Here is a 27709-nt window from a genome sequence, read left to right as displayed (position 1 = left end):
AGGGGAAGGGAGAGGAAGGGAGAGGGAGAGAGAAACATCAATGATGGGAGAGAATCATGGATCCCCTGCCTCCTGCACGCCCCCCACCCCCCCACTGGGGATGGAGCCTGCCGCCCAGGCCTATGCCTGGACCGGGAATGGGACTCCACTCTCTGGGTTCACAGGTGGAAGCTCCATCCGGAGCCACACGGCCGGCTGTAGGTCTTCTGCTCGCCCTGGAGGTGTCCGTCGCCTCTGTGTTGGGAGCTCTGTGCTTCCATGGGCAGTTTTGGGGTGTCGCTCACACCTGGAGGGAGGCGCCCCCCCTTTCTGTTCCAGTGCTTCTCTTGTTGGAGCTGGTGCTCCAGCCCTCCTCTCCCGCCTCTGCGGGTCTCAGACGCACTCTGGGCGCAGAGGTCCCCAGCGCGGGGCGTGGTGGGCGCGGGTGTGTGTGGGTGTGGGGGTGTGGGGTGTGTGGGGTGTGGTGGGTGTGGGGTGTGGTGTGTGTGGGGTGTGGTGGGTGTGGGGTGTGGTGTGTGTGGGGTGTGGTGGGTGTGGGGTGTGGTGGGTGTGGGGCGTGTGTGGGTGTGGGGTGTGGTGGGTATGGGGCGTGTGTGGGCGCGGGGTGTGGTGGGTGTGGGTGTGTGTGGGCGCGGGGTGTGGTGGGTGTGGGTGTGTGTGGGTGTGGGGTGTGGTGGGTGTGGGGTGTGTGTGGGCGCGGGGTGTGGTGGGTATGGGGTGTGTGTGGGTATGGGGTGTGTGTGGGTGTGGGGCGTGGTGGGCGCGGGCGTGGTGGGTATGGGGTGTGTGTGGGCGCGGGGTGTGGTGGGCGCGGGTGTGTGTGGGTGTGGGGTGTGGTGGGTATGGGGTGTGTGTGGGTGTGGGGTGTGGTGGGTGTGGGGTGTGGTGGGTGTGGGGTGTGGTGGGCGCGGGGTGTGTGTGGGTGTGGGGTGTGTGTGGGTATGGGGCGTGGTGGGCGCGGGCGTGGTGGGCGCGGGCGTGTGTGGGCGCGGGGTGTGGTGGGTATGGGGTGTGTGTGGGTGTGGGGTGTGGTGGGTATGGGGTGTGTGTGGGTGTGGGGTGTGGTGGGTATGGGGTGTGGTGGGTATGGGGTGTGTGTGGGTGTGGGGTGTGGTGGGTATGGGGTGTGGTGGGTGTGGGGTGTGGTGGGTATGGGGTGTGGTGGGTATGGGGTGTGTGTGGGCGCGGGGTGTGGTGGGTGTGGGGTGTGGTGGGTATGGGGTGTGTGTGGGTGTGGGGTGTGGTGGGTATGGGGTGTGTGTGGGCGCGGGGTGTGGTGGGTGTGGGGTGTGTGTGGGTGTGGGGTGTGGTGGGTATGGGGTGTGGTGGGTGTGGGGTGTGGTGGGTATGGGGTGGTGGTGTGTGTGGGGGTGTGGTGGGTATGGGGTGTGGTGGGTATGGGGTGTGTGTGGGCGCGGGGTGTTGTCTGGGTGTGGTGGGTATGGGGTGTGTGTGGGGTGGGTGTGTGTGGGGTGGGTGGGGGTGTGGGGTGTGTGGGGGTGTGGGGTGTGTGGGTGTGGGGTGTGGTGGGTCTGGGGTGTGTGTGGGTGTGGGGTGTGGTGGGGCGGGGTGTGTGTGGGTGTGGGGTGTGGTGGGTGTGGGGTGGTGGTGGGTATGGGGTGTGGGTGGGCGGGGTGGGGTGGGTGTGGGGTGTGTGTGGGTGTGGGGTGTGTGTGGGTGTGGGGTGTGGGGGGTATGGGGTGTGGTGGGTATGGGGTGTGTGTGGGTGTGGGGTGTGTGTGGGTATGGGGTGTGTGTGGGTATGGGGTGTGTGTGGGGGTGGGTGTGGTGGGGGGTGTGTGGTGGGTGTGGGGTGTGGTGGGTATGGGGTGTGTGTGGGCGCGGGGCGTGGTGGGTATGGGGTGTGTGTGGGCGCGGGCGTGGTGGGTGCGGAGCCCAGTGCCATCCAGGCTCCTGTGCCTCGTCCTTGGGGCTGTGCAATGTCTCCCACCCAGGTCGGCCCGGCATTCGGCTCCCAGCCCGAGTCCCTGCCTGCCTTTCGGAGAGAAGGCCCCCGTGCTCGCTGCGTACGCTCTCGCTCGGAGACCGGCCCTCCGAGGTGGCCCCTGGGGCTCCCGTTTTCTCTCCTGGTCTGCGTTCGCTCCGTTCCCAGCTCCTGCACGTGGCATCTCCTTCGGGGGATCCGATCGTTAATGTCGGGGGAGCGGTTTTGCGTGCGCTTCGGGGTCTGTGATGTTTGCTGACGACAGGAGCAGCACGGTGGCTTCCGAGGGCCCGTCCCCTGCCGGCTGACTCGCTCTCCTCTTTGTCTGTCTGTTGGACCCGCGGTTTCCGTCGCAGCCTCTCCTCGGCGGCCAGGCCCTCCCCGTTGGGCGGCAGGAACGCAGCGCAGCGGTGGGGGCTAGCAGGGGAGCGGTGCACACTGCTGGCTCCAGGCTCCGTGCAATCGGGCGAGCTGCCCGCCTTGGAGGGGCTGGTGCCAGAGCTGGACTCCCGGGACCCTGCTTTCCGTTCTGCCTCCTGCCCCTCGAACACCTGCCCCCGGGGGAGCGGGCCTGGCCCCCCCTGCTGGCCGGACAGTGCAGCCTCAACCGCCTCCCCAGGCGGAGGCCAGAGGGACATCTGTCCCCCCCCTTCCCGCCTCCATCACCCCGTCTGCCTCCTGGTCACCCCCCCACCCCGGAGCCTGGCTTAGCTAGATTCTTGTTTGTTTGTTTTTAATCCTCACCAGAGGGATTTTTCCACTGATGGTTAGAGGGAGGGGGAGAGAGAGGGAGAGACAGAGACGCATCCATGTGAGAGAGACACGTCGATGGGCTGCCTCCTGCGGGCGCCCCGACCAGGGCTCCGGCTGGGGAGGGGCCTGCCACGGAGGCACGTGCACTTGACCAGAATCGAACCCGGGACCCTTTGCTCCTCAGGCTGACGCGCTGCCCCCCGAGCCGAACCGGCCAGGGCTGGCAGAGCTGGTCTTGCCAGCAGCCCCCACGTGGCCCCAGGCGGCCTGGTGGGCCCGCCAGCCGTCCGCGCTCCCTGCGGAGGCAGCTCAGGGCTGGTGGCATCCCCACGTCCCTCTCCCCGTGGCCACGCCACCTGCCCTGCGACCCCGGCTCAGTGCGGGTCCTCCACCAGGGACACCCCGAGTGGAGGTGGCTCTGGCCTCATCTCGCTGCCTCCCAACCCCGGAAGCCACCCTCTCACTCTTGACCCTGCACCAGTGACCCCTGCCCTAGCCTGCCCTCCATCCGTGGCCGGAGAAACCAGAACCCTCCTGCGGGACTCCCCTTGGGCCCGCACGCCCTCACCGCCTGTCCCCCCCCCCCCCCCGCCTGTCCCCCCCCTCACTGCCTGTCCCCTCTCACTGCCTGTACCCCCCTCACTGCCTGTCCCCCCTCACTGCCTGTCCTCCCTCACCGCCTGTCCCCTCTCACCGCCTGTCCCCCCCTCACCGCCTGACCCCCTCACCGCCTGTCCCCCCCTCACTGCCTGTCCCCCCTCACTGCCTGTCCCCCCTCACTGCCTGTCCCCCTCACCGCCTGTCCCCCCTCACCGCCTGACCCCCTCACCGCCTGTCCCCCCCTCACTGCCTGTCCCCCCTCACTGCCTGTCCCCCCCACCGCCTGTCCCCCCTCACCGCCTGACCCCCTCACCGCCTGTCCCCCCCTCACTGCCTGTCCCCCCTCACTGCCTGTCCCCCTCACCGCCTGTCCCCCCTCACCGCCTGACCCCCTCACCGCCTGTCCCCCCCTCACTGCCTGTCCTCCCTCACTGCCTGTCCCCCCCCTCACCGCCTGTCCCCCTCACCGCCTGTCCCCCCTCACCGCCTGTCCCCCTCACCGCCTGTCCCCCTCACCGCCTGTCCCCCCTCACCGCCTGTCCCCCTCACCGCCTGTCCCCCCAGGTCACGCTCGGTGGCGTCCCCGGGGGACACAGCAGGTGCCACGAGCAGGCGCCCCTCCCCCAGGCGGCCCCGGAGGGGGCACCGCGGAGCCGAGGCCCAGCCCCCCGGAGCCCCCGCTCACCGGCAGCAGGAAGGGGCCGCGGGGACTGCCTCCGGCCTCTGCTCCCGGTGAGAGCGGGGTGTACTGCTCTTTCTCTCAGGTTTCAGCCCTCCCCCAGCCGCTGCCAGTGGAGCCACCCGCTCAGCGGGAGAACGCCGGGCTGCGCCGGGCCGACCGGGCTAATGCCTCCCACATGTCAGCTGCTTCTCGTTCCCCAGACGCAGCGAGGGAGGCTCCGGGCCGGCCCCCTGGGCGCGGGCCGGACAGGCAGGCCCAGGGACGGGGCTGGAGACCAGGCCTCGGGTCCCCGGGCAGGGAGGGGGCGATCCCCGCAGGGTGGGGAGTGGACAGAGGGTCTGGGAGGAGGAGGCTCAGTGCTGGGGCTCGGGGGGTCCCTGACGGTCAGCAGAGGACTGGGGGTCCCGCCAGATCCCTCCCCTCAGGCCCCCGAGGCCCCCCGTGGCCTCACTCCCAGGGGACCCAGCCCTGGCTGGGACCCGTCTGCCCTGCGGGTCAGGGATGGGGGGTGCTGTGGTTTCCAGCACTGAGGGGTGGGGGCGGGCTCCCCATATTCCCAGCCACTGGGGACCAAGAGCAGCCACTCTGGTCGGAATGTCCTCTGGCGGGATTCCCCGGACTTTCGAAATCCAGGGCAGGTCCATGGCCCAGCTCAGCGCGGGGGGGGCGGGGGGTCACCGAGTGGTTTTGGGGTCATCGTGGGGACACACCCGGCGGGCTGTCCCGTCCCCACCCAGGCTCCAGCAGCCACTGTCCACGCCCCGGCCCCGCTCACCCCCCGCTCAGCCCCCCGTTCACCCTCTGCTCACCCCCCCCCCCCCCACCAGCCACTGTCTCTAAATGGGGCCAGTCCCCCGTCGGCTGCTGCCATGAGGGGTTCAAATGCCGGCCTTGGGAGGAAGGGGGTGGAGTGATGCCCACCTGGGGCGGTTGGGGGGTTCCCCCTCACCTAGGAGCTGAGGGGGGTCTGGAGGAGAAGGGGCTCTGAGGGAGGGGCGTCAGGGAGAGGCAGCTGTGGGGGACGCCCACATGGTGCCCGACCTCACCCTGACCCTCACTCTGACCCTCGTCCTGACTTCGCCCTGACCCTCGCCCTGACCCTCACTCTGACCCTCGTCCTGACCTCGCCCTGACCCTCTCCCCAACCCTCGCCCTGACCCTCACTCTGACCCTCGCCCTGACCCTCACTCTGACCCTCGTCCTGACCTCGCCCTGACCCTCACTCTGACCCTCACTCTGACCCTCGCCCTGACCCTCACTCTGACCTTCGCCCTGACCCTCACTCTGACCCTCGTCCTGACCTCGCCCTGACCCTCTCCCCAGCCCTCGCCCTGACCTTCGCCCTGACCCTCGCCCTGGGCAGAGCTGGCTGTGGGCAGGACACGAGGGTGACGGCCCAGCAGAGGGGCTGGGGCACCTGCTCCTGGAGAGGCCGACTAGGCCTGCAGTGCTCAGGGCGCCCCAGATCGGGCCTGTGCCCCCCGCTCTCCCCCCGACCTCACCGGGCTCCTCTGGTGAAGCTCCCATTTAGGGCTGGGCAAGAGGCAGGGGTCTGGTGCTGCACCGGCTGCAGGCTGCACCCCGATGTGCCTGTTAGGGGGGCCTGGCCGGGCAGCCGTGAGGGCTGCTCCCTGTGTTGCTCTTGCCTGGGGCTCCGACTCAGACCCGGGGCTGGTCACCCTGCCGCCCCAGGCCAGGCTCAGCGCCCCGAGGGGGGAGTCACCCCACACTCTGCCCGTGGGCCCTCGTGGTACCCCTGGTGGGCCCTGGGCCCCCGCCCCCCTCTGGCTGCCTCTGGGGACTGGCTGAGCCCCGGGGAGGGGGGCTCTGTGCCTGCGTGTGCTGTCGGCCCCGGTGCGTCTGAGAGCGGACACCTGGGGCAGTTCCGAGTGCCCGCTGTCCTGCCCCGCTCCGGGGGCTCCCCGCTCCGGGGGCTCCCCGCTCCGGGGGCTCCCCGCTCCCGGGGGCTCCCCGCTCCTGGGGGGCTCCCCGCTCCCGGGGGCTCCCCGCTTCTGGGGGCCTCCCCGCTCCTGGGGGGCTCCCGCTCCCGGGGGCTCCCCGCTCCCCGCTCCCGGGGCTCCCCGCTCCCGGGGGCTCCCCGCTCCCCGCTCCTGGGGGCTCCCCGCTCCCCGCTCCCGGGGGCTCCCCGCTCCTGGGGGTTCCCCGCTCCCCGCTCCCGGGGGCTCCCCGCTCCTGGGGGCTCCCCGCTCCCCGCTCCCGGGGGCTCCCCGCTCCTGGGGGCTCCCCGCTCCCTGCTCCCGGGGGCTCCCCGCTCCTGGGGGCTCCCGCTCCCCGCTCCCGGGGGCTCCCCGCTCCCGGGGGCTCCCCGCTCCCCGCTCCCGGGGGCTCCCCGCTCCCGGGGGCTCCCCGCTCCTGGGGGCTCCCGCTCCCCGCTCCCGGGGGCTCCCCGCTCCTGGGGGCTCCCGCTCCCCGCTCCCGGGGGCTCCCCGCTCCCCGCTCCCGGGGCTCCCCGCTCCTGGGGGCTCCCCGCTCCCGGGGGCTCCCCGCGCCCCGCTCCCGGGGGCTCCCCGCTCCTGGGGGCTCCCCGCTCCCGGGGACTCCCCGCTCTCCGCTCCCCGGGGCTCCCTGCTCCCGGGGGGCCCCGGGCAGAGGTGCCCGAGGGTGGGGTCGAGTCCTCGCCGGGCAGTTTGAGGGGTGAGGCTCTTCGGCTGCATCAGCAGATGGCTCTGCTGATAACGCTTTACAGCCCCTCATCCAGCCTGAGTTCCCTCGGGCCCAGGAGCCCCGCCCTCACCCCCCCCCCCCCCCCCCCGCCTGGACGCACCCCGACCTGGTTCCCTCTGCACACGGGGGGGGGGGGGGGGGGGGCGGCCTCACCTTCTGGCACCCGCTGCTCCCGGGCCGCCTCCAGCTGTGCCTGCTGCCCGGCCACCTCCCGTGGGCACCCCCAGCCCACTGACCCAGCCGCTCCCGTGGCCTCGGCCACGCAGACTAGTCCCCACCAGGGCCCGGCCACCGGCCACCGGGACCTCCCAGCTGCCCTGGCCCCGCCCAGCCCCCTGCGCCTCTCCCGCCGGTCCCAGGAAGGCGCCCACTTCCTCCTGTAGAGCCCGGTTCTCTGAGCGTGGGGAGGAGGGGGAGGAGGGGAGGAGGAGGAGGGAGAGGAGGGGGAGGAGGGGAGGAGGGGGAGGAGGGGGAGGAGGAGGAGGAGGAGGGGGAGGAGGAAGGGGAGGAGGGGGAGGAGGGGGAGGAGGGGAGGAGGGGGAGGGGGAGGAGGGGGAGGAGGGGGAGGAGGGGAGGAGGAGGAGGGGAGGAGGGGAGGAGGGGAGGAGGGAGAGAGGAGGGGAGGAGGGGGAGGCGGAGGAGGAGGAGGAGAGGGAGGAGGAGGGGAGGAGGGGGAGGAGAAGGAGGAGGAGGGAGGAGGGGAGGAGGAGGAGGAGGGGAGGAGGGGGAGGAGGGAGGAGGGGAGGAGGGAGGAGGGGAGGAGGGGAGGAGGAGGAGGAGGAGGAGAGGGAGGAGGAGGGGAGGAGGGGAGGAGAAGAGGAGGAGGGGAGGAGAGGGAGGAAGGGAAGAGGGGGAGGAGTGGAGGAGGGGAGGAGTGGAGAGGGAGGGTGAGGAGGGGAGGAGGGGGAGGAGGAGGAGGAGGAGAGGGAGGAGGAGGGGAGGAGGGGAGGAGAAGAGGAGGAGGGGAGGAGAGGGAGGAAGGGAAAAGGGGGAGGAGGGGAGGAGGGGAGAAGGGTGGGAAGCAGGGCAGACACGACCCTGCCCCCCCCCTCCCCCCCGCCCCCTGCAGAGGAAAGAAAGGTGCCCTCCGGCCACTAAATGCTCGGCTGAGCCCTCAGGTCAGAGAACATCCCAAACAGGAGAGCCGTCACTCTCTTCCTCCCCGGCCTCTTAAGAAACACATTTTTATTATTTTTATTTATATTTTAAAACATGTGTTTACTGATTTCAGAGAGGAAGGGAGAGGGAGAAACATCAATGATGAGAGAATCATGGGTCGGCTGCCTTCTGCGCACCCCCCACTGGGGATGGAGCCTGGACCGGGAATCAAACCATGACCTCCTGGTTCAAGGGTCAACACAACCACTGAGCACGCTGGCTGGGCATAGATTTTTATTTCTTTAGTTAATCCTCGCCCGAGGATATTGTTTCCATTTTTAGAGAGCATGAAGGGGGTGAGGGGAGAGAGAGAGAGAGAGAGAGAGAGGAGACGAGAGGAGAGAGAGAGAGGAGGAGAGGAGAGAGGAGAGGGAGGAGAGAGAGAGAGGCGAGGGAGGGAGACGGAGAGGAGGGAGAGGCGAGGGAGAGGGAAGAGGGAGAGGGAGAGGAGAGGGAGAAGAGAGAGAGAGAGGGAGAGAGAGGAGAGAGAGATGAGAGAGGGAGAGAGGGAGAGGGAGAGGGGAGAGGAGAGGGAGAGGGAGAGGAGAGAGAGAGGAGGAGAGAGAGAGGGAGAGAGGAGAGGGAGAGAGAGAGGAGAGAGAGAGGGAGAGAGAGAGGGAGAGAAGAGAGAGAGAGAGAGAGGGAGAGAGAGAGAGAGAGAGGAGAGAGAGAGAGAGGGAGGGAGAGGGAGAGAGAGGGAGAGGGAGAGAGAGGGAGAGGAGAAACTTCCCCGTGAGAGAGGTGCACCATGGGTTGCCTCCTGCACAAGCCTGGCTGGGGCTGGGGACCGGACTGCAAGCCATGTACGTGCCCTTGACCGGGAATCGACCCTGAGACCCTTGGGAGGGCGGGCCGAGGCTGTAACCACTGAGCCACCGCCCAGGGGCTCCTGCGGCCTGCACTCTCCTGGGGCGACGAGCAGAGGGAACTTGTGTGGCGGGCAGCGTGGCCTTGGGCTCCGGCCATCAGGGCCCGGGGACCTCACCCACAGCTCAGAGTTCTCTTCACACCCCACTGCCCCGCGTTCTGCCAGCAAAGGCGCTTAGAGGGCCCTTCCCCCTCCGCCCCTTTCTCCTGCCCGGCCCTCCGGCCGCTCACGCTCATCCTGGACCCTGCCACCGCTGCGCAACATGCTGAGCAACCCGCTGAGCAAACCCTGAGCAAACCCTGAGCAACCGCTGAGCAAACCCTGAGCAACCGCTGAGCAAACCCTGAGCAACTGCTGAGCAAACCCTGAGCAACCGCTGAGCAAACCCTGAGCAACCGCTGAGCAAACCCTGAGCAACTGCTGAGCAAACCCTGAGCAAACCCTGAGCAACCTGCTGAGCAAACCCTGAGCAAACCCTGAGCAACCTGCTGAGCAAACCCTGAGCAACTGCTGATCAAACTGCTGAGCAACCGCTGAGCAACCTGCTGAGCAAACCCTGAGCAACCTGCTGAGCAAACCCTGAGCAACTGCTGAGCAAACCCTGAGCAAACCCTGAGCAAACCCTGAGCAAAGGGCTGCGCTCCCTGCGGGCTGGGCTCTTTCCTGCCCGCGTTGGTTCTTGCTGATTAAAACCGTCCGCACTTGAACTCGGAGAGTGTTTGTCTTTGCTGCGCGCTGGGCTGGCAGGTGGCCGCCCTCCGCCCTGTCTGACTGCCCTGTTTGTGGGGACTCTGTCCAGCTGCTCTCCCTGGAGGCCCTGGCAGGAAGCGCAGGCGACAGAGCGGCATTCTTGCTGAGCCTCCTGCTGTGACAAACAGCACAGACAGGCGGAGCCAGAGCCAGAGCTGGAGCCGGAGCCGGAGCCGGAGCCGGAGCCGGAGCTGGAGCCAGAGCTGGAGCCGGAGCTGGAGCCGGAGCAGCAGCCCAGTGTGGGGAGCTGGGCCTGGGCCTGCCTCTGCCAAGAACCAGCAAGTGCCCATTTGGGCGAGTCCTCCTGGGCCTGGAACTACCCTGGAGGCCCCGTGGGGTCCGGCTGGCCACCCAGCCGCTCATAGCCCGTGCCTTGAAGGAGGGGGAGGCTGCGGTGCCCTGTCCTCAGGTCCTGCGGGACGGACCAGAGAGAAAGGTCACGTCTGACAGCAGCTCCCGGGCAGACAAAGGGTCCCCGCAGCCCCTCGCGCCCCCTCCAGAGCCCGCCGGGCAGTCCCCTCTGCGCCCAGCGTGCGGGCGGGAGCCTGGAGCAGGCGTGTGGCGGCGCCGGGGGCGTGCGGGGGCCTGACCTGGAGGCGGAGGACGTGAGTGACAGATGGGCATCCCCTGTGCCCAGCCCGGGACCGCCCGCCGACGGGTGTCCGCCCTGAGATCACCCTTCCCGGGGGGTGGGAGGTGAGGAAGGCCTGAGAGTTTTCTCCAGGAAATTCAATAAAAAATTTAAAGTTACCCCATTAGAAAGGGGGTCGGGCCCGGCCGGTGTGGCTCAGTGCTTGAGCATCGAGCTACGAACATGAGGTCAGGGTTTCATTCTGGTCAGGCACATGCCCTAGTGGGGGGCATCATTGATGTTTCTCTTTCTCTCTTCTCTCTGAAGCTCACACACACACACACACACACACTCTCACACTCACACACACACACGCACACACACGCACACACACACTCACACACACACGCACACACACTCTCACACTCACACACACTCACTCTCACACTCACACACACTCACACACATACACACTCTCACACTCACACACACTCACACACACACACACTCACATACACACACTCACACACTCTCTCTCTCACACACACACACTCACACACACACACACACACGGATCTGGGCCCCCGAAGCCCATCTGGGGGTGCTCACTGGCCCTTGTCCCGGCCAGGCCCCTGCCCTCCCACAGGGACGGCATGCCCTCAGGTGAGGCCGGGACAGCAGCCAGGCCGCCCCCGGAAGCGGCTTGCGCGGTTAGGAACCCAGCGAGTGTTTGCTCAGGTCTCCACGGCCGGACGCCAGGCCTTTTGAGAGGAGAGGGCAGGGCCCGGCGGGGTCAGGCGGGGAGCCTGGGGGCCAGCAGGACAGGCTGCCCTCCCTCTGAGCCGGCGAAGAGCCCAGGTAACACTCACCTTGGGCCCCGCTGGGCTGGCTCAGGCCCTGGCCAGGCTCACAGGCCCCTCCGCTGGCCTCCGGGGTCCCCACTCTGCCCCTGCCTGGTGGCCGCCAGCTGAGCACACGGGCCAGCTCTCAGGTCCCTGCAGGACCTGGGGGCAGTCTGGTTCCAGGACACAGTGTCCTCGGGGTGACCCCCCCAGGTCAGGTGAGGGACTGTGGCGTGGTGGGGTCCCCCTGGACATCGGGGAGCAGACCCCGGTCACTGCATCGCTGCCCACGGCCTTGGTCCGGGCCCTGTGAGGCAGGGCCTTTGAGACAGGATGGGTCTGCCCGGCCTCAGGGCTCAGGGGGTGAGCATTGACCTGGACCCAGGAGGTCATGGTTCCATTGTGCCCACGTTGCAGGCTGGATCCCCAGTGTGGGGTGTCAGGAGGCAGCCGATCCATGATTCTCTCTCATCGTTAATGTTTGTGTGTGTCTCTCTCTCCCTTCCCCTCTCTGAAATATATCAATAAAAATATATTTAAAACACACACGCACACACGCACACATGCGCACACACACCAAAAAACAGGACCGAGTCTGTCATGGGCAATTCCAGGCTCCCAGAAGCCCCCAGCCGTCTCCTTGGCAACAAAAGCCCTGCTGTCCGGGCCTTTCCACCGCTGCAAACGCCCTCCCCTGCTCCCACCGACAGCCCCCCTCAAACCCCACGCCAGGCCCGGGGTGTCTGTCACCCACAAGCCCCTGGCCTGTCACGTGCACGTGGTGTGAACCCCAAAATAAAAAGCCAACGTGAGAAGCAACAAGCGTTCATTTCAGATAGAAGCACTGGTTCAGGCCACACCCAGTTCCGTTCCGATGGACGGGGGTGCGGGCGCGGGGTTTCCTGGGCCGGGCAGGGGGGCAGTCACACGGACAGGGCGGGCCCCACTCCGCACGGAGGAGCCGCGTTTTGTTGTTATTGGCACTCGTGTTCCTGAGTCTGGAGAACGTGCCTGGTGTTCAGCCTCCTGTTCGCTTCGCAGCAGCTGCCTGAGGCTCAGGCTGCTCTGCCCGCCGAGGCCGGCCCTGCCCGGGTCAGACGCCGCTGTGCGGATTGCGTGCGGGCGGGCCCCCGGGAGCCTGAGCATGGCTCGCTCAGGGAGCGTGTCACTTCCTCCGGGGCCTGTCGGAGGAAGGCTGCTGGGGATGGGGGTGTGCACAGGACGGGCATCGGGCACCCCGGGTCCCGGTGGGCACTGGCCTTTCGGGGGAAGTCGGCTTCCCCGGAGCCACGGCGGGAACAGGTGGCATCGAGCTTCCCTCGGCCCAGGGGCCAGGGGACCAGCCGATGCTGTGCCGGTGCCACTGGCCCATGGGACCGGCCCCAGGTCCTGGGCGAGGCTGCGTAGGCCTGGGGCTCCAGCCGCCCCGCTCCCCACCCCTAGGGGTCAGTGGTGAGCCGGCAGGACGCCCGCTGGTTGGAGGGAATGCCAGGCAGCAGCTGAACAGGACACGGCTGGCTGGACAGGCCAAAGCCGCCAGCTGGTGCCCGCCTTCCCCGGTGAGGGGTCACGGTGCTCAAGGGAGGGGCGGGTGCGAGCAGGGCGGTGAGCGGAGAAATGGCATCGAGGTGAACCACACAGACCCTGCACAACGCGGAGCCCGAGATAACCGCCCGGCAACGAGATCCCCGGCCAATGGGAATGGTCCCAGCGCCCTCCTGCGGGTCGTCAGGTGGGAGTTGGTGTGTGGATCCGTGTGGATCCGTGTTATCCATGACATATGAACGGCACAGAAGCGGGACTGGGGAAAATGCAACCAGGGAGCTGGCGGAAGTCCATGTAAATAGCCACCTGGGCCCGGCCGCTTGGCTCAGCGCTGGGCGTGGACCCCAAACCAGGAGGTCGGCCCAGGCCCAGCTGTGGGCTCGGTCCCCAGTGGGGGGCGCGCAGGAGGCAGGTAATGATTCTCTCTCATCCCTGGTGTTTCCCTCCCTCTCTCCCTCCCTCTCCCTTCTCTGAAATCAATAAAAATATTTAAAAACGAAAACGGCCGAGGGCCAGGGAGGAGGGAGAACAGAGCCAACAGGCGGAGCTCCTGCCCTGGCCTCAGTCTGGGGTGCGTGTGGGGGCGCGGGGGGCGGGAGACAGGGAGAGGGCGCCCTTGGTGCCTGCGTCTTTGCCACGGTCTCTGGGGCTCGCAGTCAGCATGCCGTCTGGGCTCCGGGTGGCTCTCCTGCCCGGGGCCCGAAGGGCACCCACCACCTGCATGCCAGCAGCTCTCCAAAGCGGCTGGCCAGGCTATCCAGCATGCACTGGGGGTCCTGGATGGCCCCTCACCCACCCTCATCTACTGGGTGTCAGTCTTTGCTGGAGACCCTCCTGTGTCTGGGTGCTGTCCCACGGGGCCCTGGGTGCTGTCCTTGGGGCCCTGGGTGCTGTCCTGCGAGGCCTGGGTGCTGTCCTTGGGGCCCTGGGTGCTGTCCTTGGGGCCTGGGTGCTGTCCTTGGGGCTCTGGGTGTGGGGAGAGGGACCAGCCCGGACCACCTGGGCCTCTCTCTCTGAAGGAAGCCCCGCCCCCTCTGGAGGGTGAGCTGAATGAAGCTGGGCTGAGGGTCAGCTCACACCTGAGACCCCGGCTGGCACCTGGGCAGAGGTTCCTGCCTGAGGCTTCCTCCTACTTAAAGCAAAACCCGGCTCACCCTCCATCCACTCCTCTCCTGGCCTGCCTGCTCCGGGCGGCTGCTGGTCTGACCTGGGCGTTGGGCAGACGGTGGCTCTGTCCGGTTTCCCAGGCCAAGGCCCTGAGTCCCTGTGGGCCTGGGGGGAGGAGGTGGGGGCTGAGTCCCTGTGGGCCTGGGGGGGGGGGGGGGAGGGGGCTGAGTCCCTGTGGGCCTGGGGGGGAGGGGGGAGGGGGCTGAGTCCCTGTGGGCCTGGGGGGGAGGGGGGCGGAGTCCCTGTGGGGCTGGGGGGGGGGGGGGGGGGGCGGAGTCCCTGTGGGCCTGGGGGGGAGGGGGGAGGGGCGGAGTCCCTGTGGGGCTGGGGGGGAGGGGCGGAGTCCCTGTGGGCCTGGGGGGGAGGGGCTGAGTCCCTGTGGGCCTGGGGGGGAGGGGGGCGGAGTCCCTGTGGGCCTGGGGGGGAGGGGGGCGGAGTCCCTGTGGGGCTGGGGGGGAGCAGGGGAGGGAGGGCCGTGTCTCTGCCTCCAGGAGCCCTGCTCCTCCCCCAGTTCGACGCCTCCGGGGCTGGAAGTTTGGCTGCTCTGTGTCTCCTGTTCTCAATCTCATGTTCTCGGGTGCGTTGGCACAGAGCGGCCCAGGGGAATGTGTGTCCCGGGCAGGACACATGGCCGCCGGCCCGCACGCCGTGGTCTGGCCGGCTCCCCGGCTCTGGATCCGAGCCGTGCGAAGGGGGGGATGTGGTGCCCCCGGGTGGCTGGGGGGGGGGCTGGGAACAGGCTTCAGGGAGCCGCTGAGGACACAGACCCCCCCACACACCCCCCAGCTACCCTCCCCCCCGGGCCACGGCCTGCGGGCTCTGGGCCTGAGCCCTGGGACGCAGCTCCAGACCCCCCCCCCCTCCCTCCCGGCTGCGGCTCCGGAGGGCAGTGTGCTCAGTGGGCGGCTTGTTGTCAGAATTCAGTGCTCTGACGCGGAGCCAAGCTGGGCGGGTGCCCAGCGGGAGCAGAGCTCACAGGAGGGGGGCGGGGGGGGGGGGCTGCAGCCCTGGGTGGGATGAGTGTGGGTCCCCTAGGGCAGGGGTCCCGTTGCCCTCCTTGGGGCAACTCCAGCGCAGGGAGGGGGCAGGGCCAGGAGGACCCCTAACTGCCCCCCCCCCCCCCCCCCCCCCCCCGTCTGGCGGCCCCGCACCCCCGCACCAATTACCGGCTCTTAGTCACCATTTCCTCTCCCGCTTCCTCTCAGCACAACAGCCTCCATGACGCCCAGCTGCCCCGTTCCGCTCCCTCCAGCCCACGGCTGACGGAGGATGGCAGGGGCCCAGGAGGGATGGGGACCCCGAGTCCCTGCTCCCCACAGGCAGAGGGGCGGGGGGCCCGGGAGGGATGGGGGGGCCTGGGAGGGACGGGGACCCCGAGTTCCTGCTCCCCCAAAGGCAGAGGGGCGAGGGGCTTGGGAGGGACGGGGACCCCGAGTCCCTGCTCCCCACAGGCAGAGGGGCGGGGGCCTGGGAGGGACGGGGACCCCGAGTCCCTGCTCCCCACAGGCAGAGGGGTGGGGGCCCAGGAGGGACGGGGGGGCCTGGGAGGGACGGGGACCCCGAGTCCCTGCTCCTCACAGGCAGAGGGCACCATCCCGGCCAGAGGCAGAGCTGGTCACAGTCTTCCTGCTGACCAGGCGGGAAGCTGGCTTTGAAAGGATCTTTATTGACCAAGCAGGCGTTTTCCATCCCCCCCATCACACAAGACCCTGGGAGGAGGCCCATCAATCGCCTGCTGCTGTGCAAAACCTCACACCAGCCGGGCTGTGTGGCTCAGTGATCGACGTCGACCTATGAACCGGGAGGTCAGGGTTCGATTCCCGGTCAGGGCCCAGGCCCGGGTTGTGGGCTCCATCCTCAGTGTGGGGCGTGCAGGAGGCCGCCAGTCCATGTTTTCTCTCATCGTTGATGTCTCTCTCTCTCTCTCTCTCTCTCTCTCTCTCTCTCTCCCCCTCCCGCCCCCCCCTTCCTCTCTGAAATCAATAAAAACATATTTTTAAAAACGTGGTGGCATCAAGCCCCACAAGCACGGCGGCCTCGGAGCACAGGAGGGACCGCTGGGTGGCCCCGGCTCAGGGTCTCCCCGAGGTTTCGGGGGGGGGGGGACGGGGAAGGGGTCGGCAGCAGCTGGAGAGGGTGCTGCTGTCCGTGGGGCCTCAGTTCCCGCTCCCCGGCTGCCCGGCCCTCCTGGCGGCTCGGCCGGGGTCCCAGAGCCGGTGCCTCAGTGGGCGGGAGCAGGGCCTTTCGGGACCGAGCCTCGGGGCCCACAGGCCCCACGTGGGCCTGGATTCAGGAGAAGCACATTCACCCCACCTCTGTGAGATGAGAGGGAGCTCACGGCTCCCTCAACAGGAGAGTTGCAGCATCGTGTGCATTTACTGACACACACCATCACCCCCACCCTGTCCACCGCATCCCGGCTGCCGAGACTCCCCCCCCCCCCCCCCCCACACACACACACACAGGAGGGGCGGGGCAGGGAGAACCTGCGTCTTCGGGCCCTTGGTCCAGGACAGGGAATCTTCTAGACTGAGGCTCCCTGGGTCCCTCCTGAACCCTACCAAGGGCCCTCCTAGGAATGCAAGGGTGTCAGGGCTGCACCCGGGGCGGGTGGGAGGTGCAACGGCTGCCCAACCTTTGAGTGGCCCCCCTGGTGGGGAGGGGCTGCCAGGCAGGGCCTCCATGCACTTGGCTCTTTGGGACCTACTGCGCGCTGCAGGCTCTGCTCTGGACGGGGAAAGGGGGTGGGGGGCACGACTCTGCAGGCCAGAGCCTCCCAGCCCCATGGGTGAGGATTCCAATCAAGATTTCCCCTGAAGTATCTTGTCTGAGAGAAACAAACCTGACCTTGAGCCCAGCTCCACTATCCACCCACCATCCACACATCTGTCTATCCATCATCCATCCATCCATCATCCACCCACCCACCCAACCATCCATCATCCACCATCCAACCATCAATCCATCCATCCTTCCATCCATCAGCCATCCATCCATTCATCCCCTACTCTTCTCTCTCTCTCACTCCATCTGTCCATCCACCCACCATCCATCCATCATCCCTCACCCCTGCATCCATTCATCCTCCGACCTCTCTCTCCCTCACTCCATCCATCCATCTATCCATCCATCTTCTCTGGGAGCCTATTTTTAGCTCCTGATTCATCGCCTGTTCAGCAGGGATAATGGGCATTGCCATGGTAACCTGGCTACGCTGGATTTCGGAAGGGCGACGCTGGTCTGTTTGGCAGTGGAGAGGACAACAGAGAGGCCGCTTCCCCTTGCACATGGGGGAGGCGCAGGGCGGGGTGGTTGTGGGTCTCAGGGTGGGAGGGCAGGTATCAGCCTGGCCTGGCCCGGACGCTGAGGCCTGCACCACAGGACGCCTCCTCTGCTTGCACTTGGCGTTCACGCACTCCCACCGGGCCTGGCCGGCGGGCAGACAGGCAGAGTCTCCCCCGCGGGCCAGAGCCAACACCCCCTGCCCCCAGGGGCTGGGGCCCGGGTCCCCGCTGCCCCTTTCCCTGGGCCGAGGGTGCAGTGGGCCCTGGGGGTCGTGCCCGCTGCCCCCGTGGCTGCGGCTCCCGCGGCCCCTCCCTGGGGCGGGGCAGGACCGGCCTCCGGAGCCCCGCTCACCTGGCCCTGGGCGAAGGCCCTCTGCATCTCGGCGAAGGTGGTGGTGAACTCCCCGATGAAGTCGTGCTTCCCGCCGGAGTCGTGGTCCCAGACCAGGCCCCGCGGACCCGGCCTCAGCGCCTGCCCCGGGACCCCGCGGGGCTCCCCGCCCCCGCCCGCCCCCTGCCCGGGGGCTCCCCCACCCCGCAGGGCTCCCCGCCCCCGCCCGCCCCCTGCCGCCTGCCCGGGGGCTCCCCCACCCCGCCGGGCTCCCCGCCCCTGCCCGCCCCCTGCCCGCCCCCTGCCCGGGGGCTCCCCCACCCCGCGGGGCTCCCCGCCCCCGCCCGCCCCCTGCCCGGGGGCTCCCCCACCCCGCGGGGCTCCCCGCCCCCGCCCGCCCCCTGCCGCCTGCCCGGGGGCTCCCCCACCCCGCCCCCTGCCCGGGGGCTCCCCCACCCCGCAGGGCTCCCCGCCCCTGCCCGGCCCCTGCCCGCCCCCTGCCCGCCCTCTGCCCGCCTGCCCGGGGGCTCCCCCACCCCGCAGGGCTCCCCCACCCCGCGGGGCTCCCCGCCCCCGCCCGCCCCCTGCCGCCTGCCCGGGGGCTCCCCCACCCCGCAGGGCTCCCCCACCCCGCGGGGCTCCCCGCCCCCGCCCGCCCCCTGCCCGGGGGCTCCCCCACCCCGCAGGGCTGCCCGCCCCCCCCCCCCCGCCCCCTGCCTGCTCCCCGCCCACTGCCCCAGGACCCCCCCCCCCGCGCCCACCCCTCCTTGCCCGCCTACCCTGGGGCCCTGCCTGGCTCCCGCCTGGCTCCTCCCCCCTCCCCCCCCGCCCGCCTGCCCGGACCCCCGCTGGCTCCCCCTGCCGGCCGCACCTTCAGGGGCCTGGTCTCCTCGCAGCGGCACAGCGAGCTGAGCGACACCTGGAACGGCTGCCACACGGGGCTCAGGTTGTTCTTCACCACCTGGGGCCGCAGGGGGGCCGCCTCAGGCCCAGAGCTCAGTCTGGGGACCCCTCCCGCCGGAAACACCCTCGTAACTTCATCCTGAAAGCTGGCGCCATCCCGGCCGGTGGCTCAGGGGTGAGCGCCGACCTATAGACCAGGCGGTCAGGGTTCGATTCCCTGTCGGCACCACGGCTGCGGGGGGGCGTGCAGGAGGCAGCTAGTCCATGACTCTCTCATCACAGGTGTCTCTCTCTCTCTCCCTCTCCCTTCCTCTCTGACATCAATAATTTATTTTTTTTAACTTTTTAATTTTTAAAATACATTTTATTGATTTTTTACAGAGAGGAAGAGAGAGGGATAGAGTTAGAAACATCGATGAGAGAGAATCATTGATCAGCTGCCTCCTGCACGCCCCCCACTGGGGATGTGCCCACAACCAAGGTACATGCCCTTGACTGGAATCGAACCCGGGACCCTTCAGTCCGCAGGCCGTCACTCTAACCATGGAGCCACACCGGTTTCGGCTGACATCAGTAATTTAAAAAAGCCGAAATGAATTTATCGGGAAAGAAAAGGCAGCTCACCTGCCGGGCCTGACAACAGAACACCCCCGAGTTCTCCCTCGTGGCTCCGCGCCCCCCGCCAGCCCCTGGTTCACGGGGCGAGGGTGTCAGGGTCCCGAGGCCGCAGGGAGGGAGGGCCGGCCGGCCTCTCGAACCCGCGCCTGCGGGCAGCGGGCCCTCACCTCCGTGCGGTACACCAGCTGCTCGCTCCGGTCCTCGTTGACCCGGTACAGCTCCAGGAAGGGGTCGGACTTGCTGAAGACGTCCTGGGGGGCAGGCAGCGGGGGTGGGTGCAGCCCAGGAGGCCCCACCGTCTTCGCGCTGCCACCCCCAGACCCCTGTCTCAGGCCCCGGCCTCGCCTGCCCCCAGAGCAGTGGGTCCCAGCCTCCTCAGCATCTCTCACCTCCTGCTCCTCCCCGCCCCCGACATGGAGTCCCAGCAGCCCAGCCCCGGCGGCGCCCGCACCTTGTTGTCCAGCTGCTGGCCCCGGAAGGAGAGCTCCACGTACCCGTTGTTGGTGGAAATGTCCTCGGCCGTCACCTGCCGGGGAGGCCACAGCTGTGCGCTCGCAGGCGGGGTCGTCCCCCCTTCCGGCCGACTGCCCGCTGGGAGGGCCCCCGTCAGCACAGCAGCCCTGGCCTCCTCTCCTCTCCCCATCGTCCCCGCAGGGCCAGGGCGAGGGGCGAGGGCAGGGCCAGGGCGAGGGGCAGGGCGAGGGGCGAGGGCAGGGCCAGGGCGAGGGGCAGGGCAGGGCCAGGGCAGGGCCAGGGCAAGGGCCAGGGCGAGGGGCGAGGGGCGAGGGCAGGGCCAGGGCCAGGGCAGGGCCAGGGTGAGGGGCAGGGCGAGGGCGGGGCCAGGGCCAGGGCCAGGGCGAGGGGCAGGGCGAGGGGTGAGGGCAGGGCCAGGGCGAGGGGCAGGGCAGGGCCAGGGCAGGGCCAGGGCGAGGGGCGAGGGAGGGTGGGCCCAGGTCTGAGGGCGGGGGGGGGCAGGGGGGCTAGAGGGGGGCGCCCTCACCGTCATGGTGGACTTGCCCGCGTGCCTGCCGACCTTCAGCATCAGCGGTCGGGTCACCTTCTTCTGGGCCACAATCTGGGGGTCAGGAAGGTCAGGGCGGGGTTGGCCGCTGCCGCCCGGGAGACCCCCTCACCCCGCCTCCCCACCCCCTCACTCCTCGGCCCTCTCCAGAGACCCTCGCCGCCTGATGCCTCTCTGTCCCTCTGGCCGCCACCTGCTCTGCCCCACACCCCCATTCCCCTCCTCATGCTCCCCCCCCCCATCGCCCACGTAACAGAGCAGAAAACTGAGGCTCAGAGAGACTGTCCGGCCACGTGTGGGTGGGCCCACGTGCCTGGCTCCACGGCCCAGGCTGGCGGGAGGGGGTGGTGCAGGGGCAGGAGCCAGACGGGAGCTGCAGCCAGCTCTCCACCCTCCTGCCCATCAGTCCGTCCGTCCATCTGTGCAGGAGATTCCTTCCTGGGGTCTCACTCCCCCCCCCCCCCCCCGCTGCCTCCCCCACCAGGTGTGAGCCCTGCCTGGGCCGGCGAGGCGGCCCAGAGATGCCACGTGCAGCCAGGCCACTTGCTCGCCGGGCAGCCTCAGGGGCTGCGTGTCCTCAGCAGATAAATGGTGATTCCCCCCTCCCCACCGCTGCCGGAGGATCAGTGATTTCCTGGGTGGGAGGACCCCACCGTCACTGGCCAAAGGCCCAGGGTGTCCTCAGCTGTCGCCGCGGTGAGGGTGCTCTGACCCTCCCAGCGCTCGCCTGACACCCACCCCCCCCCTGGCCGGGGCTCCTGACTGGCCCAAGCTGAGTCCAGACGAGGGACGGGATCTGCCCATCTGCCCATCGGGGTGCCTCTGGCAGCTGCCAGCCCTCGGGAACGTTCTGTGCGGAGAGAAGCCGGCCAGGGGAGGGAGGGCTCTCGGCGGGGTGTGGGGTGCAGGGTGCGGGGTGCCCCCAGGCTCTCCCACGTGGCTTCCCTTCCGGGGGCTCCGACCAGGGACCACGGGGGGCCGGCAGGCAGCTGCGGCCGTGGCGCTGCCTGCGTGGGCCTGGGCTGGGCCTGCCGAGCAGTTAAAATGGACGCTTCCCTCGCCGGGGGGCCTTCACTCTGAGCGCCTGGGTTCCCGGGAGGGGGCTGGGGCAGAGGTCAGGGGCTCCCTCAGGCAGGGCGCTGGGGCTTGGACCATCCTCTCCCCGCTGCCCCCTCCACCACTGACTGTCACGCCCCGAAGGCAGGGCGGTCCGAGGGGGTCGGCCGGGGAGGACACCGGGCAGGAGGCTCTCCATGGGCGTGTTTGCTGTCTGAAGTTTATGTGAACACCCAGACACGTGTGTCCATGGATCTGCACCCGTGCGTGAGCATGTATGTGTGCATACACGCACATAGCCAGGTGTCTGTACATGTGTGTGCACGCATATAAAACATCCACGTATGTGCACACACATGCAAGCATTCTGCAGCACGCCCGAGCACATGTTTATACACACATGCTCATGTGTGTGCATGCACACACGTGTGTGTTCTGCCCTCCTCCATGCTAAGGATGGCAGGTGGGAGGCACGCCGCCCTGATGCCTTTTCCCGGGGCCGTGTCCCTCCTGACTCTCAGTCCTCTCAGTGTGAAAGGGTGACAGGCTATCCTACACCAGCTCAGCCCAGGCAGCGAGGGGGTGAGTCACTCAGACGTCACGCGTGTGAAAGGCGCAGGGCACACAGGAGGACACCCCGTGTGAACTATGGACACGAGGCTCTGGAGCAGCTGCAGGGGGGGGGGACCTGCGTGACCTGGGGACGCTCAGGCGTCCACGCCGTCCGAACTCCGTCTCCACCTCACGGTCGACCTGCCCCCTGCACGCCACTCCCGCCTCCGTTCACACACGGTGCCGTGTGGAAAGGGCCCTCGTGCTTAGAGGTGGAAAGAGCAGCGGCAGAGCCAGGCAATCTGCGTTAAAACGGCAGAGAAACCACAGGCTTCTCTCCTCCTGTGCGAGTCCTCTCTGGTTGGACGTCAGAACCGGGGGCAGGGCAGGAGGGGGCTGGCCAGCAGCCTTCTAGGCACCGAGTCTGAGCCGCACGGAGGCACTGCCGGTGTAAGCGGCAGGTTTTTTAGCAGTGACTCCTGAGGAGCCGGTGGAGAGGAGCGTGGAGACAGCAGAGCCTGGATGCTCGTCCGAGGGAGCCGGCCGTGCCCACGCCCCCGCATCCCCGGGCGTCGCACCGGCTTGGGGCCTGCCCGGTGCTGCCCTGCTCCTCCCTGTCCCCCCCCCCCCCGCCCGGTCCCTCCTGCCTCATCCTCGGTCCCTCCGGCCTCGCCCGCCCGCCCGCCCGCCTCGGCCGGCCCACCTGCCCCAGGGTGCACTCCATGCCGCCCAGGAAGTCCTCCTCGGGGCAGCCGAGGCCGGGCCCGTGGCTGTCGAAGACCTCGAACCGCAGCCTCTGCGCCTCCTCGAAGCAGTAGTCGAGCGTGAAGACCTTGGAGAAGACGGGGTGCAGGCAGCTGCCCACCACCTCCGTCCGGTCCACCTGCGAGCGGGAGCGGGCGGGCTGCCACCAGCAACCCCACCCGCCCTGAGCCACCCAGCCCACCCCGGCCCGCAGGCGCCCTCTCCTGGGAGACCCCCCCAGCCCTCTGCCCCCCAGCACCCCTGTGAGGTGAGATGGGGGAGAAAGTGCGTTGTACAGAGGGGAGCGCCCAGGGCTGCGACCTGCCCAAAGGGTGCTGGGCGGGGGACCACCCTCAGGAGGGGACACCCCCAGGAGGGGACCCCTCAGGAGGGGACCCCTCAGGCCTGGGGAGTGTCAAGGGGAGAACCCGGGTCGCGGAGACGAAAACGCCGCCCAAGTCCGGTCCTCGGAGTGCAGGAGGGTCCCTCATCCCAGCCGGAGCCCCAGGCTGCCCGGCGGGTCTCCCAGAGCCGCTCCAGGAGTGAGGCGAGGGGCTGGGGCATCTCTCCAGGGGCATCCGGGTCTCGGGATCTAGTCCCGGCCGGATCCCCGCCCCCTCCCTGCTCTGGGCCCACAGGGCACCTCTGTCCAGGGAGAGGACCCGGCACCAAGCAGGGCTCCAGGCGCAGGGCACCTGCCGCCCCAGCCCCTGCGCCCTTCCCCTCCGTCCCGCAGCCCAGCCTCCCGCCGCCTCCCCAAGACCCGGGACCCCACTTAGCGCCCCTCCGTCCCAGGAGCTCCGCTCGCCCGGTGCCCTGGTAACCCCGACCCCGTGCACCCACCTCCCGGACGCCCGCCCTGCGCGCGCGCCCCACCTGCACCCACTGGCCCTGCGCCCGCAGCAGCAGCACGGTGCACCCACCTCCCGGACCCCAGTCCTGCGCGCGCGCCCCCACCTGCACCCACTGGCCCTGCGCCCGCAGCAGCAGCACGGCGCGGGGGTCGGACTTGGTGAGCGGGTCGCGGTCCAGCAGGTGCCGGCAGCTCCGCCGCAGCTCCACCTTCGAGGCGCCGGGCGCCGGCACCGCCCGGGGGACCCCCGCGGCCCCGCACCCCCCGCCCACGCTCATCTCCGGCCCCGGGCTGCTGGGCTGCCGATGCTCTAGGCACGTCCCTGCCTGGCGCGCGGCTCCGCAACTGGGACTGAGGCGGGAGGGCGGCGGGACCAGGCGGGCCTGGGGGCGGGGTCTGGGCGGGGTGTGCTGGGCGGATTGGGGGGCGAACAGGAGGGGCCAGAGCAGCTGGAAAAGGAGAGGGAGCCCTCAGGCTGGACTGGGACCCGCCCAGGAAATGGGGGGAGGGGGCTGGATGGCAGCCCCTCTTGGTCCTGGGGGTGCCAGGCTGAGGCCAGAGTCTGACCAGGTGCCCCTCTCTGCCCCACCTTCACCCCCACCACCCTTCCTGACGGGAGGGGCTGTGGGCAGAGGCCAAACCACCTCCCGCACACCCTCTGCCAGTTTGTGCCCGCTGTGCGAGCGGGGTCCCGGCTCCAGACCCGCTTCCTGAGCCTCTGGCCACTGAGGTGAGGGGCAGGCCACACACACAGGGATGTGGGCCAGTCCGGTACCCCTTCTGCTCCCCCCTCTGTGCCCACCCCTCTTGGGAGCCGGTCCAGGCTCAGACGGCTTTGGAAATCAGCTGGCACCCATGCGTCCTTCCCAGCCCAGCTTCCCTGGATGGAGGCGGTGGGAGGGGCCTCCGGGTCCTGAGTCCACCCGCTGAGCACGTGGGCTGTGGGGGTGCCTCTGGGGCTGGTAGGGGCTCCGGCTCTCCCAGAGCCAGCTTTCCCAGGACCCCGGCCCGGCCTGCGTGCTGAGCGGCTGTGAGGATGAGGATGGGGGCCCCGGTGAGTGGCGTGCTCTGGCGGGCACCCAGCCCCACAAAGGCACGTGCGGTGGCTCCTGCCAAGGCTCAGGGTCTCCCCCACCCCCGTGCAGGCTCCTCCCGCCAGGCCTTGGGGAGCTATCGCGAGGACGGGCCCCCAAGCCTAACTTCAGCACCAAGGACAGCGCCAGCACCACGGGCTCTCCCGTGCTTTGCTGTGCAGACTGCCATTGCGTTAAGCCTCACAGCCATTCCTCAGAAGAGGAAAGCGGGGTTTTGGCCCAGCCAGCCTGGCTCAGGGGGTGAGCGTCGACCTGTGAACCAGGAGGTCAGGGTTCGATTCCCGGTCAGGGCACAGGCCTGGGTTGCGGACTGGATCCCCGGTTGGGGGCGCGCAGGAGGCAGCGGATCCATGATTCTCTGTCCTCACTGAAGGTTCTGTCTCTCCCTCTCCCTTCCTCTCTGGCATCAGTAACAATAATATTTAGTTAAAAAGGCAGGCTGTGGGGACTTGACCGTGGCTGCCCCGGTTCGGCTCTTAGACATCACGGCTCCCAGCCCCCTGTGGGAAGTCACAGGGGACATTTCCGTCAGTGGGGTCTCCGGCCTCAGCTCACGCACGGTGACAGGTCCCACACGGTGACCTCGGGCCTCTGCCGGGGCACGGCGGCTCAGGAAGCACTAACGGAGAAGCCTCGGAGGAAAACGCCGGACTCCGTGCAGCCCTGGTCTTCGGGGCCTGGGCCAGAGCAGCCTTCCTGAGGGCCTGGGGGAGGCAGCCAGGCTGGGGCTGCACGAGCCTCCTCACCGCCCAGCCCCCAAGGGCCCAGGGACCCGGGCGGGGCCGGTGGGGAGGGCAGGGTGCCCGGACGCAGGAAATGAGTTCCCCACACTTCCTATATCGTGTTGCTGTTTCACAGGAAACAATAACACATGTTCCTCGCCGAAAAATTAAAAAAAAGGGAGAGAAGCAAGTCAAAGATCCAGACACAAACGGCGAGCAGTCTATTTTTGTCCCCAGCTTTTTCCCAGGCAAATCTATTTGAATTAATTTTCCGTATGTTGGTCAGATGGCCAGCCCGGGGGACCCTCTTGTCACGTCTCAGAGCTGGGTCCCCGGGCCCAGGACCACTCCCGGCACCGAGTTAGCACCCCGCGAACGTGTGGGCAGTGAGGCCAGGCTGCTTCTGTCTGTCCGCCTGTTTGTTTTGTTGTTGACAACATTGGTTGGCCTTCCTCCTTCACTGAGGGAATGTTGTCGTCCCAAGGCTCCCATGTGGGAACCCTGACTCCCCAGGGGATGGTGTCAGGAGGTGGGGCCCTCATGAATGGGGGTCCTGCCTGAGGACACACCACAGCCAGCAGAGGGCTCTTGCTGGCACCCCACCTGCTGGCACCTCCGCCCGGACTTCCAGCCCCCAGAGCTGAGAGGAGAAGGTGGCGTCTGTCACAGCAGCTGAACACACTGACATTTCACACCTACAGCCCGGGCCAGGGAGCGACCGCTCTGGGGCTGAATCTGTGGGCTGCCTGTTTGGTAAATAAGGTTGTTGTTTTTTATGCAATAAAACTTCAGCAGCTCCAGATGGCAGCCACGGAGAGAGCCCACGGAGGAAAAAGCGGGAGGTGTCGTCCCGTCCGTGAAAACAGAGCCGTGGCTGGGCTCCCTCTCCAGGAACACAGCGGAGTCCTGTCCCAGGGACCACCTGGCCCAGAAAGCCAGAAATATTCATTGTCTTGCCGGAACCGGTGTGGCTCAGTGGATAGAGCGTCGGCCTGTGGACTGAAAGGTACCAGGTTCGGTTCCGGACAAGGGCATGTATCTTGGTTGCGGGCATATCCCCAGTGGGGGTGTGCAGGAGGCAGCTGGTTGATGTTTCTCTCTCATCGACGTTTCTAACTCTCTGTCCCTCTCAATTCCTCTCTGTAAAAATCAATAAAATATATTTTAAAAAAATGAAAAGAAATATTCATTGTCTTCCATGTGGTCCTTTAAGAAAAGGGTTCCAGCTCTAACTGCTTTGGCTCAGTGGATAGAGTGTCGGCCTGCGGACTGCAAGGTCCCAGGTTCGATTCCGGTCAAGGGCATGGACTTGGTTGTGGGCACATCCCCGGTACGAGGTGTGCAGGAGGCAGCTGATCGATGTTCCTAACTCTCTAACCCTCTCCCTTCCTCTGTAAAAATTCAATAAAATGTATTAAAGAAAAAAAAAAAAGGGCTCCAGGCCTTGCGAGCACTCTCCCTCTGGCTCCCCTCCCCTCAGATCCCTGGTGCCCAGAGGGCAGCCTGCTTGCCCAGGGCAAGGGATGAGAGAGGGAGACCCACTGACCTGATCCTGGACCTTTGTCACCAACCAGCCCAATTCCCTTTGCTTCTGTCTGTTCACTCGCTGGGTGCCGCCCTCACCCCTCACGTGAGGACCAGGCCCGGATTAGACCAGGAAGGCGTGAAGGTCAGGAGGCGGGGACACAGGGCGGGAGCATGAGGGCCAGGGAGGCAGGTGGTCCAGGGGGCCGTGTCTCCAGCTGACGGACGGCCTGGTTTCCTCTCCTGACTCATCGGGGCGTTTGATGATATTCTGGGGAAGTGCCCGCAGCCCACCGCCCGCCTGCCCCTGGGCTTTGTGTTCCCTGCACTCTCCCCGCCCCTTTCATCCGTGACCCAGTTCTGCCGCCTCCCCCCAGGAGGCGCTGCCCTCCCTGGGGAATTTCCGGAAGGGTGGGAGCTGGCCGGGCGCGGGGCTGTGCCCTGTCCGCCCCCGGCACTGCGAGTTCATCTGAGCGTGGGGACCGAGGCTGAATGAGGAGGGTGCCCACGGAGGCCGTGCAGCCAAGCCTCCCCGCGCCCCACACCCCCTCTTCACCTCTGACCGGGTGGCCGGACCTCGCGTTTGGAGGCACCCGAAAGGGGGACCTGCAACTGTGCCCCAGCCTTCCCAGGAGGGGTCTGGAGAAGGCTCTGGAAGTCCAACTCCCCTCAGCACCATGCTCCCATTGCCCTGCAGCCCTGGGGAGGAGTCCTGGCAATAGGTGCTCAGTAAGTGTTTGCCAAGTGAGCAGAACAGAGAAGCCAGAGGACACGTCCCCCCTCCCCTGACCCCCACCCGTCTGCCTGCCCAGTGTCCACCCCCTCAGCCCGTGTACTTTCCGTGGCCCAATACCAGCTGCGCCCGGCGTGCGGTCAGCACTCAGTGCCTCTCGGTCAGCATCCTGATGGTCAGTGCCAGGCAGGCCCAGAGCCAGAGCTGGGTGAGCAAACGGACATAGGACTTATTTTTTTTGGGAATATCCCAAAGCTCATGAGGAGGACAGCGAGGTGGCACCACCAAGGATGGGCCCTGCCTGGGGACAAAGAACCTTCTGTGGTGGAAGCTGCAGATCGGCACGAGCCCGAGCTCCCCCTGGTGGCCACCATGGGCATTGCCAGTAACACATTGGGAAATTTGTTTTCTGTTGTCATGTACACCTTACTGCAACCATTGAGCCCACGGCCGGGCCAAACTGGTTTAAACTCTATCAGCTCGTGGCCAATCCTGTGTCATCTATTTGCCCCAGACGAAGGCGGGTTCCTCCCAGCTTCCTGGCAAACCCCCCTTTTCGGTCTTTGGGCTCCTTCAGGCCTCAGTGCATGGACTGGACTCGGAGGAAGGGGCTCAGGAGCCGACAAGGTTTGATGGCGTCACAACAAGATGACACTGAGCAGGTGACTGCTCCCAGGAGCCAGCGGCTCGACCCCGCCGACCGCCACC

At 67.9% G+C, this 27709-nt stretch overlaps 1 protein-coding gene across 1 annotated transcript; it reads right to left on the bottom strand.

Moving 5' to 3' along the window:
- Positions 1 to 158: 158 nt before the first annotated feature.
- On the bottom strand, positions 159 to 23231 carry CPNE7 (copine 7). Its single transcript, XM_045575840.1, has 10 exons — positions 23033 to 23231; positions 22035 to 22214; positions 19703 to 19777; positions 19154 to 19228; positions 18870 to 18953; positions 18053 to 18142; positions 17203 to 17301; positions 16946 to 16993; positions 1952 to 1992; positions 159 to 363 (listed from the first exon to the last, which is right to left on the bottom strand). The coding sequence occupies exons 1-10, from the start codon at positions 23204 to 23206 to the stop codon at positions 159 to 161; spliced, it is 1071 nt and encodes a 356-aa protein (XP_045431796.1). The 5' UTR covers positions 23207 to 23231.
- Positions 23232 to 27709: the final 4478 nt, after the last annotated feature.

This window comes from Pipistrellus kuhlii, unplaced genomic scaffold, assembly GCF_014108245.1.
Source record: "Pipistrellus kuhlii isolate mPipKuh1 unplaced genomic scaffold, mPipKuh1.p scaffold_m20_p_70, whole genome shotgun sequence".
In the NCBI taxonomy this organism is placed as follows: Eukaryota; Metazoa; Chordata; class Mammalia; order Chiroptera; family Vespertilionidae; genus Pipistrellus; species Pipistrellus kuhlii.
The sequence above is the reverse complement of the archived record's forward strand: the minus strand, read 5'-3'. Positions and strand labels throughout refer to the sequence as shown.